We start from the raw sequence: 13642 nt of genomic DNA, 5'->3' as shown, positions 1-13642 counted from the left end.
AATAAGAAAGCTGGAAAAAAATATAAATTTAAATAAAAACATTGAAAGAAATGCAAAAATTTGTATTAAGATTGACTTAAACAAATTTACAAGTTCACAAATAAAAATTACAAATATAATTTAAGACTGTCTTTCCCTAATCTTCTACAAATATACATTATATAGAAATAAGTAATATTTACGCCATAGAAAGAGATGGGGATATCTATGAAATCTAAACAGTGAATAATCGCATTAAAATATAGAAAGTGAAGAAACATTCGTGAAAAAATGTTTGGCCCTGAAAAGGGCCGTTTTGGGAATTTTTTTCTTTTGAAGAAAACGCTTTTTACTTGGCGCTGGTGTACTTGGTGACAGCTTTGGTTCCCTCAGAGACAGCATGTTTAGCCAACTCACCAGGGAGAAGGAGACGGACAGCGGTCTGGACCTCACGGCTGCTAAGTGTTCTTTTCTTGCTGTAATGGGACAGACGGCTGGCTTCATTAGCGATTCTCTCAAAAAGATCGTTAACAAAACTGTTCATAATAGACATGGCTTTGCTAGAAATTCCAGTGTCAGGATGAACTTGTTTCATTACTTTGTAAATGTAGATGGAATAACTTTCCTTCCTCTTCTTTCTCTTTTTCTTGCCATCACGGGCAGGTTTAGCCTTACCAGCTTTCTTAGCGCCTTTCTTGCTAACTTCAGTGGGGGGAGCCATTTCGACAAATTAGAAATGATAAAGGCAACGTCTTCCCTTTCCTTTTTATACGAAACACGCCGGCTCCCAGCAACAATCAAAATTTTCTCTCTCAAATCTCTCGTATTTGATTGGTCAGAAACTAGCAACAAAACTACACAACTTGTGAAAGCACTTAAAACAGACAAAAGAACGCCGTTGTGTGAGCGGTAAAATAATCAGCAGTTGGCCGGAGCCGATCTACGCGTATTTAAGGCAAGTTGCGTGCGTTTTGTAAATTAAAGTCGTTTGAGCTTTTTTGAAAGAACAGCAAAACCTAAAGATGTCTGGTCGTGGTAAAGGAGGTAAAGCCAAGGGAAAGAGCAAGACTCGTTCATCCCGTGCCGGACTTCAATTCCCCGTTGGTCGTATCCATCGTCTCCTCCGCAAGGGTAACTATTCGGAGAGAATTGGTGCAGGTGCACCCGTCTATTTGGCTGCCGTCATGGAATATTTGGCCGCTGAGGTTCTCGAGTTGGCTGGAAATGCTGCGAGAGACAACAAGAAATCCAGAATCATTCCCCGTCACTTGCAATTGGCCATCCGTAATGACGAAGAATTAAACAAATTCTTGGCCGGAGTGACCATTGCCCAGGGCGGTGTCCTTCCCAACATCCAAGCTGTACTTCTTCCCAAGAAGACCCAGAAAGCTGCCAAGTAAATTCTCTTATTTCCTTGACACAACACAAACGGCCCTTTTCAGGGCCACCAACATTTTCCCGAAATGTTTTTCGTCAATCTTACTTAATGCGATTTTTTATTTCTGACTTCTGCGATTATTTATGAAGTATTATTATTTTTTTTTTTTGCATTTATTATTTTACGCACCTTCAGTAGATTTAATATAAAATTTAGCCCCATCATTTGAATTTCGTTTGAAGTAAATTGAAATGTCTTGTCATACGACGCGGTTAAAGTCAGTCGCCATCTTGTTTTGATTTCGCTTATTCTGTCTAAAGAGATTTTTTGTTGTGTTTCTCCATAACCTACTTGCATTAACTGCTCCCAGTGGCAAACGTGAAACTACAGACTTTTAATCAACATCATATTTATAATATAATTATAAATACTCATTTCGATTTCTTTTTAACTTAAAATAGTCCCAGAAGTTGAACGATAAACCAATTGGTACTGGTCGCGATTTGAGTTCCCTGCCGGACACCATAAAAAACACTGACTTCTCCCTACGCATTAGCAAAGGACATGTGTTAGTTGCCATAGTAAATAAACGGTCATGAATTTTTATCGACTTTTTATAAGTTTTACTGTTTATGAATATTGAAATAAAAGAAATTACTACACATTTATTAATAATATCTCACTTTTATCGCCTTTGTTTTTAATCACTTTTATCGACTTTTTCTTTTCTTTTTTAAATAGCATTTTCTTTTTAAATGACGACGTTTTTACTGTTTATGAATATTAAAAGAAAAATAATTACTACTAAAAAAAAAAAAATGGGTGCTAGTGCACTTATGATCCGCGCTATATTTTAAATCGTTTTTCTAAGTTTAATTAAGGTTTAATGTTTTTTTATTATTTAAAAAGCCATTCTTAACATGGGGAGGGTGTTTTGTACCTATTCTCTACTTTAACCTTACAATTGAATAAAAAAAAACATTAATTAAACTTAGAAATACGATTTAAAATACAGCGCGGATCATAAGTGCACTAGCACCCATTTTTTTATTAATAAATGTTTAGTAATTATTTTTCTTTCAATATTCATAAACAGTAAAAACGTCGTCATTTAAAAAGAAAATACTATTTAAAAAAGAAAAGAAAAAGTCGATAAAAGTGACACATAAACAGTAAAACAGTAAAAAAAAAAGTCGATAAAAGTGAGATATTATTAATAAATGTGTAGTAATTTCTTTTATTTCAATATTCATAAACAGTAAAACTTATAAAAAGTCGATAAAAATTCATGATCGTTGAGTTACTATGGCAACTAAAACATGTCCTTTGCTAATGCGTAGGGAGAAGTTAGTGTTTTTTATGGTGTTCGGCAGGGAACTCAAATCGCGACCAGTACCAACCAATTGATTAAAGTGGTTTAATCGCAAAAAAGTTCGTGAACAAATAACAGCGTTGCAAATAATTTAGTTTTCTTTGAGACAAACTACGTAAATAAATACCACACTGTTTTTAAGCAATATTATAAATATTTGAAGCGGGAATCAATTTTTATTTATTTTTTTTTCACTAGAAATAACAAAACGGAAACGTGGTAAAAAAAAACAAAAAAAAAAACAATGATAAATCAAATAAATATTATCAAAGGCAAGATAAGTTATTAGAGCTTGTATTACTGTACACATAGATTCGAAAAAGTTGTCAAAAAACAAATACATAAATAAATGTTATCAAAGGCGAGATAAGTTACTTTTCTACCTAAGTGGATAGTTTTCTAATGTTTTTATTTAATGTAACATGTTTATTCAGCTCGAGAAACATAGTGTTTACCGATGTATTAGAAAATTGCAAATGGCGCCCGACTCTCTCTCTCTTTGACACGATAAGTTTGGGAAAAGGAATTAAAAAAAAAAACTACACAAAATACGGTTAGAAACTCGCTCAATATGTGTTAACGTGACATAGGCTGGCATATTTTTGGTGGGTTTATAACAGTATTTTGTATATTATTTTATTTTCAACTCTTTTTCCTAAACTTACCGTGTCAAAGAGAATCAAGCGCCATTTTTAATTTTCCAATACATCGGTAACCACTGTATGTTTTACGAGCCGAATAAACATGTTACATTAAATAAACACGCTAGAAAATTATCCACTTCTTGCCTTTGATAACATTTATTTGTTATATATTTGTTTTTTAATCGAATCTATGTGTACAGTAAAACCTTGTTATTCTTCTACCTATTTTGATTGTGGCTTAATTTATTTTGAAGCGATTAAAAATTTCGGAAAAAAAGTGTTCAATGTTACGGGAGAACTAGAAAAGAAAAATGGCCGAAACGAGAGTGTCATATCTTTTGAAGTCTGTATAATTGCTCAGTAGTGAATTCAACAAAATACTGATAGAAACCCACCCAATAAATTTCACGTTAACATTTATTTGTAATCTAGTTTTTTGAAAACGTTTTCCTTTTGTTGTCTTTAGTAAAAAAATGACCGATATTGCTGGTTCATACTTTTACCAAGTGTTAGTCAGTAAACGATCAGGGCATGTCTATATTGACGATTCAAAGGCCACGATGGTATCCAATAGGTCAATCACACACCTCAATACGTAAATATACATACACATACAAACCTATTTCATGAAATAGGATATATATGCGGTGTTTATTTGATCTATTGATGTTTTTCCCCGAATTCTGTCAAACGAACGTATCAATCTGTAAAGTTAACATTTTCAAATAATTTTATTTAAACTTTGATACATACACCTGTAGTTATTGTTAAAAAATACTCTTTTTTTATTTATTTCTCATGAGAGATCATGTGACAGCAAGTTTTTTTAGGCTACTACTGTCTCAGTTTGAATAATTAATACAAGGGAGATCGGACTTCACATGTAATCATTTTTACTTGAGATCAAGTGACATTAAAATCATCATTCTCCACATTTTAGTTGTCATTATTTTGCATGTTATGATCAAGTGGCAACAAGCAAACATCATTCTATAATTTGCAGTCAATTATTGTTACTTCAGTTTGAGTACAAAATCTCCCCACTGACTAGAGCTCTGAAATAAATTGCTGTTTATTTCAATAATTAAATAACATTTTCAACGACTGGTCATAAAATAATTTATTCTAATAAAAATGATTTGAATTTCTGGAAAAAGAGATCAAGCGAGGGGAAGTCTTCTTTAAACTTTTACTGTCTCAATTTTAATTTTAATACAAGGGAGATAACTTAGTTAAATTAATTTAGAGTTATTGAACTTGAACTTTACATGTTACATTATCTGTAATCATTTTTTACTTGAGATCGTGTGACATTAAAATCATCATTCTCCATATTTCAGTTGTTTGGAATTATTTATGCAGCATATTTGATCAAGTGGAAACAACACAATATCGTCCTATAATTTGCAGTCAAGTTTTGTTACGCCATTTTAAGTGACAAGTCTCCCCACTGTCCTGAGTTGTGAAATAAATGATTAACTGAAAGCTGATTATTTCAATAATATTTTAATAATGAAATAAAGATGGTCGCTATTCAAACCAATCACTGTTAGGCGTTCGATCGAATCGCATCTCTCTTCACTACAAACTGTTTATATCTCAATATAACATTTATTTTTCACCGTTTGATTCTAACTTAACTAAATAATATCTCATACTTATAACGTATGTCACACCGTTCACAAATGACTTCATGAATCTGTAATTGTCGCATGATGAAACTCGCGCATACATCGACTGAAGTAAAAACTTGTATACAATTATCCGCTAGTATTTTTTTTTTTTTAATTCCATAGTTATATATGACTTTTAAATATTTTAAGCGAAATTCACTTTAACAAACCCGTCACACGCATCCTTTCCAGATTTTATTTTTCTATTAAAACCCGAACTTAGGGTTAGTGGTAGATTAAAAGTATGGAATTATGTGTTTTATCACTTATAACATCGTCTTTTTTTTTTTTTTTTTTTTTTTTTTTACTAAAGTTTCATCAGAAATATTAATTATACAATAGATTGTTACGATTACATTTTGAAGTACCGGTAAAAACTAATTTCGCATAAATATTCTTTTGAGAAAAAAAAACAAAACAAAAAAAAACGCTTTTTTATTATCACGACTGGCTAACGCATAATAAATAACTACAAATAATATAATTAATTGCTGTCACTTGATCTAAAATACAAAGTAAATAAAGCTAATGGAATAATATGGACAAAGATGGAATACAAGACTTGTAAGCATTTAAACAGTTAAATAGGTCGTTTTTTGGCTTTTGAAATACTTGACAAATTCGCAAATATTACAAGATTTCAAGTATTTATATATTTTATAGAGATTAAAACATTACATTAATCTTAATGGCTTAAATAATGGTTTTATGACGATTTTATTCAACCAATGATTTAATGACTAAACGATTCAATCTTCAAAATCCTATTTATATAATATTCTGCTTGTTCCTTTCTTAATTAATGGAAAAGGCCAAATAACTTTTAGAGGTTAAAATGTAAAAAAAAAAAGAAGCCAAATTCATTAATTCTCGCTTATAAAAAAAACCATCTGGCAACTCGGAAAAGAATATATGACTGGCCACAGTTTGATGTAGCATCGTTTTCACATATTATTATAATAATATATGATTATTGTTGTAATGGTGTGAGAAAAGAACGCGTAGTAATTTCGAAGTGAATGGTTTTTAACCCATTCCTCCCTCCACAAAAAAAAGTGAATGAAATTTTACATAGTAAAGGAGCATTCAAATGAAGCAGGACAAAGTAAATTAAAGTTTGTCTCTTACATTATTATTATTGAACTATGTAGCACAATATTACTTTCAGAGCATTTATTGGTACTTATTAATTTATCTCATTTGGGTTCTTTTTTATTTTAAATATAATGGACACTATTTCCATAGAAATATTAATAAACTCATATTTGCTGCATGTTATTGGATTTTCATTCTAAAATATTTTTTGCACTATCCAGAAAAATATCAATTTTATCAAAACATAATTGTTGATTAAATACATTTCATAGCAACCATTTTTTTCGAATTTCGGAAAACTCGCCCCCTTTTGCTAAGTAGGAAAACTGGTCCCTTATTGAATAAACATAGATTTAAAACACATTTTATAACCGTTCTTGAAGAAGATATTGTCTTTAAAAGAGAATACACATCCCATAATATTTTTTTAAAATATTTTTACTTGTTTATTGTTGTTTTAAAAAAATTAAATCAATTTTTCTAAGTTTTCGTTTTCTACCTAGCTTTGAAAGTTTTTGGTCTTTCAACTTATTTTAAAGAGTTTATTTAGTTTAAAAAAAAAGTAATGTCGGGTGTTACTTATGAACAATAATGCCCGACAGAAGAGGATCACGTCTTAGGGGGATAATTGCTCAAAAATAGCAAATTAAAGAAAATATTAAGGTGTTAAAACGAGACCCCCCCCCCAATAAAAAAAAAAGAAATTTGTATATTTTTAGGTAATAATGCACAACCCATAATATTTTTAAAAATATTTTTACATGTTTATTGTTTTAAAAAAAATTTAATTGATTTTTTTTAGTTTTCGTTTTCTACCTAGCTTTGTAAGTTTTTGGTGTTTAAACTTATTTTAAAGAGTTTATTTAGTTAAAAAAAAATAACAAGTAATGTCGCACTCACTCGACATTACTTAGTAAATAATTTTTAACAAAAAAATGTCTGAAAATTAAAGAAAATACTGAGGTAGATGTAGTTTTAAAACGAGCCTCCCCCACCCACAAAAGAATATAAATATGTATATTTTTAAGTACTGCACAAGTGACCCCGAAATGACTTTCAAACGATACCCCCTCCTCCCCATGTTAAGAATTGCTTTCGAAATAGTAACGTTATTATTTCAACGCCGTACCAAAATAAGACCGTGTTTTCTTTTTTTGTTATTTTGTAATAACACAAGAATTATTTAACTGAATTAATTCTTCTAAATAAAATAATTGCTTACTTTGATAATACGTGTTTTCTTTCTTTATTTTTGTTTCTTAATGACACAAAAAGTGTTAAAACTAGAGTATTTTTTAAAATAAATATTTGGTTTCGTTTTTCGTATCTTATTTTTTTTTTAAACAAGAGTTAAAAATAATTTTTAAAAATATTATGGGGGTGCATAGTCTCTTTTAGAAACAATATCTCCTTCAATAACGATAATAAAATGTGTTTTCAATCGATATTTATTCAATAAGGGATCATTTTTCTTACCTAGCAAAAAGGGGGGATTTTTCCGGGCACGGGCTTTCCGGAGACAAGTTTTCCCGGGACGAGTTTTTCGGGCACCATTTTTTACACATCCCCAAATTCTATATCAATCTGTAAAGTAAATAACATTTGTAAATAATTCATGTTATTCTGTAGTATTTTATCTAATATCTATTTTTACTTATCTTTTATGTAATTCTTATTGAATACGGAAATCTAAAATGAAGAGATTTTTTTTTAGCGCAAGAAGCTTTGATAATATTATTTTTTTAAAATCCTTTTTATTCAATAAGTTCGTCTATAATTAATGCGTTTATGTTTATTTCTGTTTATTTGTCGAGCTTTCAACTAACTTTATTCATAAATTATAAATGAAAAAGATTTTATTTCAACGGAAAAGAAAACTTTAATATACACACAAAATTATTCTTTCGTACTCTTTTTTCACAACAACTCTAATATAGTCATAATATTGTCTGTTTTATAATCTGGGAAATATAAGGGAAATAACTTAGTTAAATAATTTTGGAGTTATCGAACTTTTATTGCAAGTAAAGATTCATTTATTTTTATTTAAGGTAAAGTGATATTCAAGTCATCATTCTCCACATTTCAGTTGTTCGTAATTATCCTGTATATTAGATCAAGTAACAACAAGCCAACATTTTTGTTACTTCAGTACAAGTGTTCGAGTCGAACTCTAAATATTTTTATTGATTGAAAGTTGATTTTATTTTAATAATTAAATAACATTAGAAACACATTTCCAACGATATATATCTCGCCATAAAATAATTTACTGTAAAAACGATAATTGGCAATTTATATTTGTTTGTATTACAAATAATAAAATAAAACTTTTTTTTTATTATTTAAATGTCTTTTTTTTGGGTGGGATAATATATTTTAAATAGTTTATTTACAATTTCTTCTATAATTGGAATATTTTTATTTTCTTGCTTGAAAACTCTTTTTACACAGTTTATATTAAAATATTTTTAAAATACTTTATCTTTCTTATTAGTATAATAGTTTTCTAATGAACAGAAACATAAAATTTGAATTTAGTAAACATAGTAATAACGTATATAAATAGAGAATATTTGCGAATGAATCTCAGTGGACAAAAATGATGAGGTTCGTTTGTTGGATTGTACGGCAGATCAACCCTTTGAGTCATTTTATGCAGATTATCTTTGGATTTAGAGAGTTATTAATTCATGCTCTAGCTGACATTCGAGTGATATGTTCTTTTTAAAGTTTTGATAAGATTCTTTTAACGGTATGGTTCTGTTGTTTTGTTTTACTGTACATCAACATTTTTTGTAGGTATTTATAATAATGACTTTAAATTGCAGTTTATTACTAATCTATTCAATCTAATGCTCGGTGAAACCTCATAGGAAATATTCAATAAATTTAATAATAAATAATGGTGTGTATTACTGTACACAGATTCGAAAAAGTTGTCAAAAAACAAATATATAACAAATAAATGTTATCAAAGCAAGATAAGCTACTTTTCTACCTAACTGGATATGTTTTTGATGTCTTTATTTAATGTAATATGTTAATTCAGCTCGAAAAAAACAGTGTTTACCGATGTATTGGAAAATTAAAATGGCACCCGACTTTCTCATTGATACGGTATGTCTGGGAAAGGGAGTTAAAATTATAAAAGCAGACAAAATACTGTTAGAAACTCGCTCAATATATGTTATTCGGTGGATTTTTAATATTATTTTGTCTTGGGCGCCATTTGCCTTTGATAACATTTATTTGTTTTTTTGTTTTTTTACAACTTTTTCGGATATAAATTGCCTAAAAACAATTGATGTCGAAAAATGTCGTTTCACTTATAAACGCACCTAAAGAGGAAAATCACATTGAAAAAAAGTCAATGACAGAATATAGAAAACTTATAAAACATAAAAATCGCATTAAATTACAACAGTAAGAAAAAACTTTCATAATAAATTTGTGGCCCTGAAAAGGGCCGTTTGAATATGAAGAGAGATAATAAATTTAAGCTCTCTCGCCTCGGATACGACGAGCCAATTGGATGTCCTTCGGCATGATGGTGACACGTTTGGCGTGGATGGCACACAAGTTGGTGTCTTCGAAAAGACCAACCAAGTAAGCTTCACTGGCCTCCTGAAGAGCCATCACAGAAGAACTCTGGAAACGGAGATCGGTCTTGAAGTCTTGGGCGATTTCACGAACCAAACGTTGGAAGGGAAGTTTCCTGATGAGAAGCTCAGTGGATTTTTGATAACGTCTGATCTCACGGAGAGCTACAGTACCGGGCCTGTAACGATGGGGTTTCTTCACTCCACCAGTGGCTGGAGCACTTTTACGCGCCGCTTTGGTAGCCAACTGTTTACGAGGAGCTTTTCCTCCGGTGGATTTACGAGCGGTCTGCTTAGTACGGGCCATTACGACGAACTTATTATTCAAATGATTTCCAAATGAATTTTACGCACGAGCCGACGACCGTTACAGCTTTTATATGAGCTGTTATCAGCTGCTGCTGCTACTTTCTGAAGTGCTCGTTCAGTTTTCCTTTGTTCGGTGCTCGCAAAATGTTCAAATATTTCCCTTTATTCTCATTGGTGATAAAGCATCACGTGGGGTGCTTTCAACTAGGTCCGCCGGATTTTGTGCGGAGACCTATATATAGTAAATTTGATTTGTTGTCCGCCGTACATTAGTATTTTCATACTACTACTTCAATTGACAACAACATGTCTGGTCGCGGAAAGGGAGGAAAAGGTTTAGGAAAAGGAGGCGCTAAGCGTCATCGTAAAGTACTTCGTGATAACATCCAGGGTATCACGAAACCCGCTATCCGTCGTCTTGCCCGTCGAGGTGGTGTGAAACGTATATCTGGTCTGATCTACGAAGAAACTCGTGGTGTCCTGAAGGTTTTCCTTGAAAATGTCATCCGTGATGCCGTCACGTACACCGAGCACGCCAAGAGGAAGACTGTCACCGCCATGGATGTCGTCTACGCTCTGAAGAGACAAGGAAGAACCCTTTACGGATTCGGAGGTTAAACCATTATTTGACCCAAGACAAAACGAACCAAACCAAACGGCCCTTTTCAGGGCCACCAACATTTTCCGAAGAGTATTTTTCCAAATCTAACTTTTATGCGTTTATCTTTTCATAACGTCTAATTTGATGGATTTTTTTTTTTAAATCCGTTTTTCATTATTCTGTATAATTCGCTTATTTTGTTTTCATTGCGGACATGAATAATTAGCTATTCTGTTTAAAAACCTCAGACTTAAAAATAATTTTACAATTATAACAAAAGTATTAATCCCATGTACTAACTTCCAATATTTGAGCAAATATGGTATATCACTCAAAAAGAAAAAAAATCCTATAATTTTAAATAACTTTGTTTTTAGGCAAGAATTTAAGTTAAATTATCTGTGAAATATTCAAAACAAAGTGGGGGAATTTTGTCAGTTCTCAAAGATAATGACTGCAATTGAAAAAAAATACAAAGGAATGATGATAATAAAATTGCATATATTTCTTTATATCTAATCGATTAATGTTTTTTGATCATCGTTGGTGTCTTTTAATGGGGTGGGAATTCAATTAAGTAAATTCATTTTTAACTAAAAGTATATTTAGGTGGTTATATTGATGGGAGTTTGGTTCACGTGACAAGTGAATTCTACAGATTTCATTTTAATAAACACTTACAAAACCAAACGTTCTCTATTATAACTGCCCAACTCATAATAATTCCGAGTAGCAATATTATTTTAATAAACACTGAGTTTATTTGGTAAATGAATGTTTGGAAAAAAAAAAAAATTAAACAGTAGTGATAGAAATCCACCCATTAGATGCAGCCATCTTGTTTTCGCTCCAACTTATCAACAAGGCAATACTTATGTTTTAAATAAAGATACTTTAAAATAAGTTAAAACATCAAAATCCTATTCAGGTAAGGAAAAAATTTATCTTGCCTTTGGTAACATTTTGTTTTTTGTTTCTTACTATTTTTTCGTTTCTGTTAAATAAATGCCCTTTTTTAAATCAGTCCTCAACATTTAACAAAACACTGGTAGAGAAGCACTCAGTAAATGTCAATGTGACAATATGGATCTGAGATTTATGCACATTTTGAAATTGTTCACTCTGGAAAATACTTTTACAAATAAAATCGGTACTTTATTGAGAAAGATGCGAAATATGTCAGTTGAAAAACTAATTTACGGACATCTTTATTGCTAAAATTCGACTAGAAACTTTTCCGTCATTTTTTTTTTTTTTTAATGTAAACTAACATTTTCAACAGATAAGTTGGCAGGATTGCAGTTTACAGGGAAATCAAGGGACGCAACTCCTGCCAAACTAAAAAGGACGCAAACAGAATCACCGGGGGGCACCTGTTTCAATTTTTCTTTTTCTTGTTAATTTAAATGAACTGTTTGAATAAGTTATTTTTTTAACAAAGGAAGAACATAGAACTTTATAAAACAGTTATAAATTATTTTAAGAAAGAATTATTTTAATAACATAGAATTATTTGAAGAACATAGAATTTTATTAAACAGTTAATTTTTAAAACGAAAAACAGTTATGAATTATTTTAAGAAAGAATTATTTGAAGAACATAGAATTATTTTAAGAACATAGAACTTTATTAAACAGTTAATTTTTAAAACGAATACTGTTCGCGGATGCATCTGATGATTCATGGAAAACATTCACCCTTCTCTCTTTTTCGCCATAAAAATTCCATCAGATGCAAGCCGAACATATTTTGTCGATTCCCAAACTTTCGTATATGTTTTTTGGCGTGTGACCATAGTCCTTCAATAGTCTGTGTGTGCACTGAAGGGTCCAACGGATCAACGAAGTTGTCTTCGTGGACGACAGTGTCGTGCTCATAAATTCCTTGAGCGAGTCGATCAAGTCCTTGGTAAGCCGCCCAACCGTCAGAAATAATTCTTGTTCCTGGCAGGCACCATGAATTTATGATTGGAAACAGGGTATCTCGATCCCTATTTCCCACTATTGCGAAATTGCACAAATTCGAGCCTCTTTCCACTGCGCCAAAAAGCCAAACGCCCTTCCTCACACGTCCCCTATTATACTTTCGTCGGAAAAAATATGACTCATCCACCTCCACTTCTTTAGGTGTCGAATGTTCGTCTCTCCCACCTAACATGATGGGATGGTCCAGCATGTCCTGTTCACAGACTTCTCTTATGAATGACATCCAATCTACGATTGTATGGTTACTTACACTTGCTTCCTGTTTAATTTTAATCTGCGGCATCTCCATGCTCCAACTGAGCAAAATAACTAAAATCTGCTTTATTGTCAGATGACTTCTCTGTAAGAAGGAACCCATCCTTGGCAAACCACCCTTCTTACAGACAGGACACTTCCACGCAAAACCATCCCCTTTGGCTCCGTTTTTATAGAGAATTCGATCTCTCTCACACGAGCTGCAGAAACTCCTATTCGGTATGAGTCCCAATGAGGCCGCTGTTTGTAACTGTACCTCGTTATTTGGTGGCAGCAAATTATACAAATGCTCATAGGTCCACTTCTGCTCTTCCACTTCAGTCGTAGACATAACGTGGTCAACGATAGTAGTTCTCATTTTGGTAAAAAAAATAAAAACGTAAAGAATAAAAGTATAATAAAAGATTGTAAAAACAAAAAATTAAAGAAGAAAATAATTTAGAAGTAAAACGAATAAAAAACAAAGGAATTAGAAAGAAATGAACTATTCAAAAGAAATCTTAAAACTTGTTATATTATTCCACGTGTAGTAGGTTCGGTTAAAATTCGTAATTTAAAAATTGAAACAGGTGCCCCCCGGTGATTCTGTTTGCGTCCTTTTTAGTTTGGCAGGAGTTGCGTCCCTTGATTTCCCTGTAAACTGCAATCCTGCCGATAAGTTTTCCTCGTATACCGTTTTCCTATTTTGAACTGTAATATTTTGCATATATCTCAATATAAATAAGCACCCGACAATTTTTAAAGATCG

The 13642-nt window shown here is 31.6% G+C and overlaps 3 protein-coding genes and 1 pseudogene across 3 annotated transcripts; 2 read left to right on the top strand and 2 right to left on the bottom strand.

Moving 5' to 3' along the window:
- Nucleotides 1–132: 132 nt before the first annotated feature.
- LOC145240228 (histone H2B, gonadal pseudogene) lies at nucleotides 133–700 on the bottom strand (annotated as a pseudogene).
- Nucleotides 701–747: 47 nt separating this feature from the next.
- Nucleotides 748–1943, top strand: LOC145240149 (histone H2A-like). The gene has a single exon (XM_080103751.1). It carries the CDS (start codon nucleotides 1002–1004, stop codon nucleotides 1377–1379), a length of 378 nt encoding a protein of 125 aa, XP_079959877.1. The 5' UTR covers nucleotides 748–1001; the 3' UTR covers nucleotides 1380–1943.
- A 7696-nt stretch (nucleotides 1944–9639) lies between these two features.
- LOC145240227 (histone H3) lies at nucleotides 9640–10050 on the bottom strand. The gene has a single exon (XM_080103809.1). It carries the CDS (start codon nucleotides 10048–10050, stop codon nucleotides 9640–9642), a length of 411 nt encoding a protein of 136 aa, XP_079959935.1.
- Nucleotides 10051–10358: 308 nt separating this feature from the next.
- On the top strand, nucleotides 10359–10670 carry LOC145240226 (histone H4). Its single transcript, XM_080103808.1, has one exon. It carries the CDS (start codon nucleotides 10359–10361, stop codon nucleotides 10668–10670), a length of 312 nt encoding a protein of 103 aa, XP_079959934.1.
- The last annotated feature ends 2972 nt before the right edge of the window (nucleotides 10671–13642 follow it).

Source organism: Euprymna scolopes, chromosome 19 (assembly GCF_053919585.1).
Source record: "Euprymna scolopes isolate OS-2025 chromosome 19, ASM5391958v1, whole genome shotgun sequence".
Taxonomy (NCBI): Eukaryota; Metazoa; Mollusca; class Cephalopoda; order Sepiida; family Sepiolidae; genus Euprymna; species Euprymna scolopes.
The sequence above is the reverse complement of the archived record's forward strand: the minus strand, read 5'-3'. Positions and strand labels throughout refer to the sequence as shown.

What these genes read in the sequence shown, in the direction of transcription:
- LOC145240149 (XM_080103751.1), top strand. Translation starts at nt 1,002, where the DNA reads ATGTCTGGTCGTGGTAAAGGAGGTAAAGCCAAGGGAAAGAGCAAGACT.
- LOC145240227 (XM_080103809.1), bottom strand. Translation starts at nt 10,050, where the DNA reads ATGGCCCGTACTAAGCAGACCGCTCGTAAATCCACCGGAGGAAAAGCT.
- LOC145240226 (XM_080103808.1), top strand. Translation starts at nt 10,359, where the DNA reads ATGTCTGGTCGCGGAAAGGGAGGAAAAGGTTTAGGAAAAGGAGGCGCT.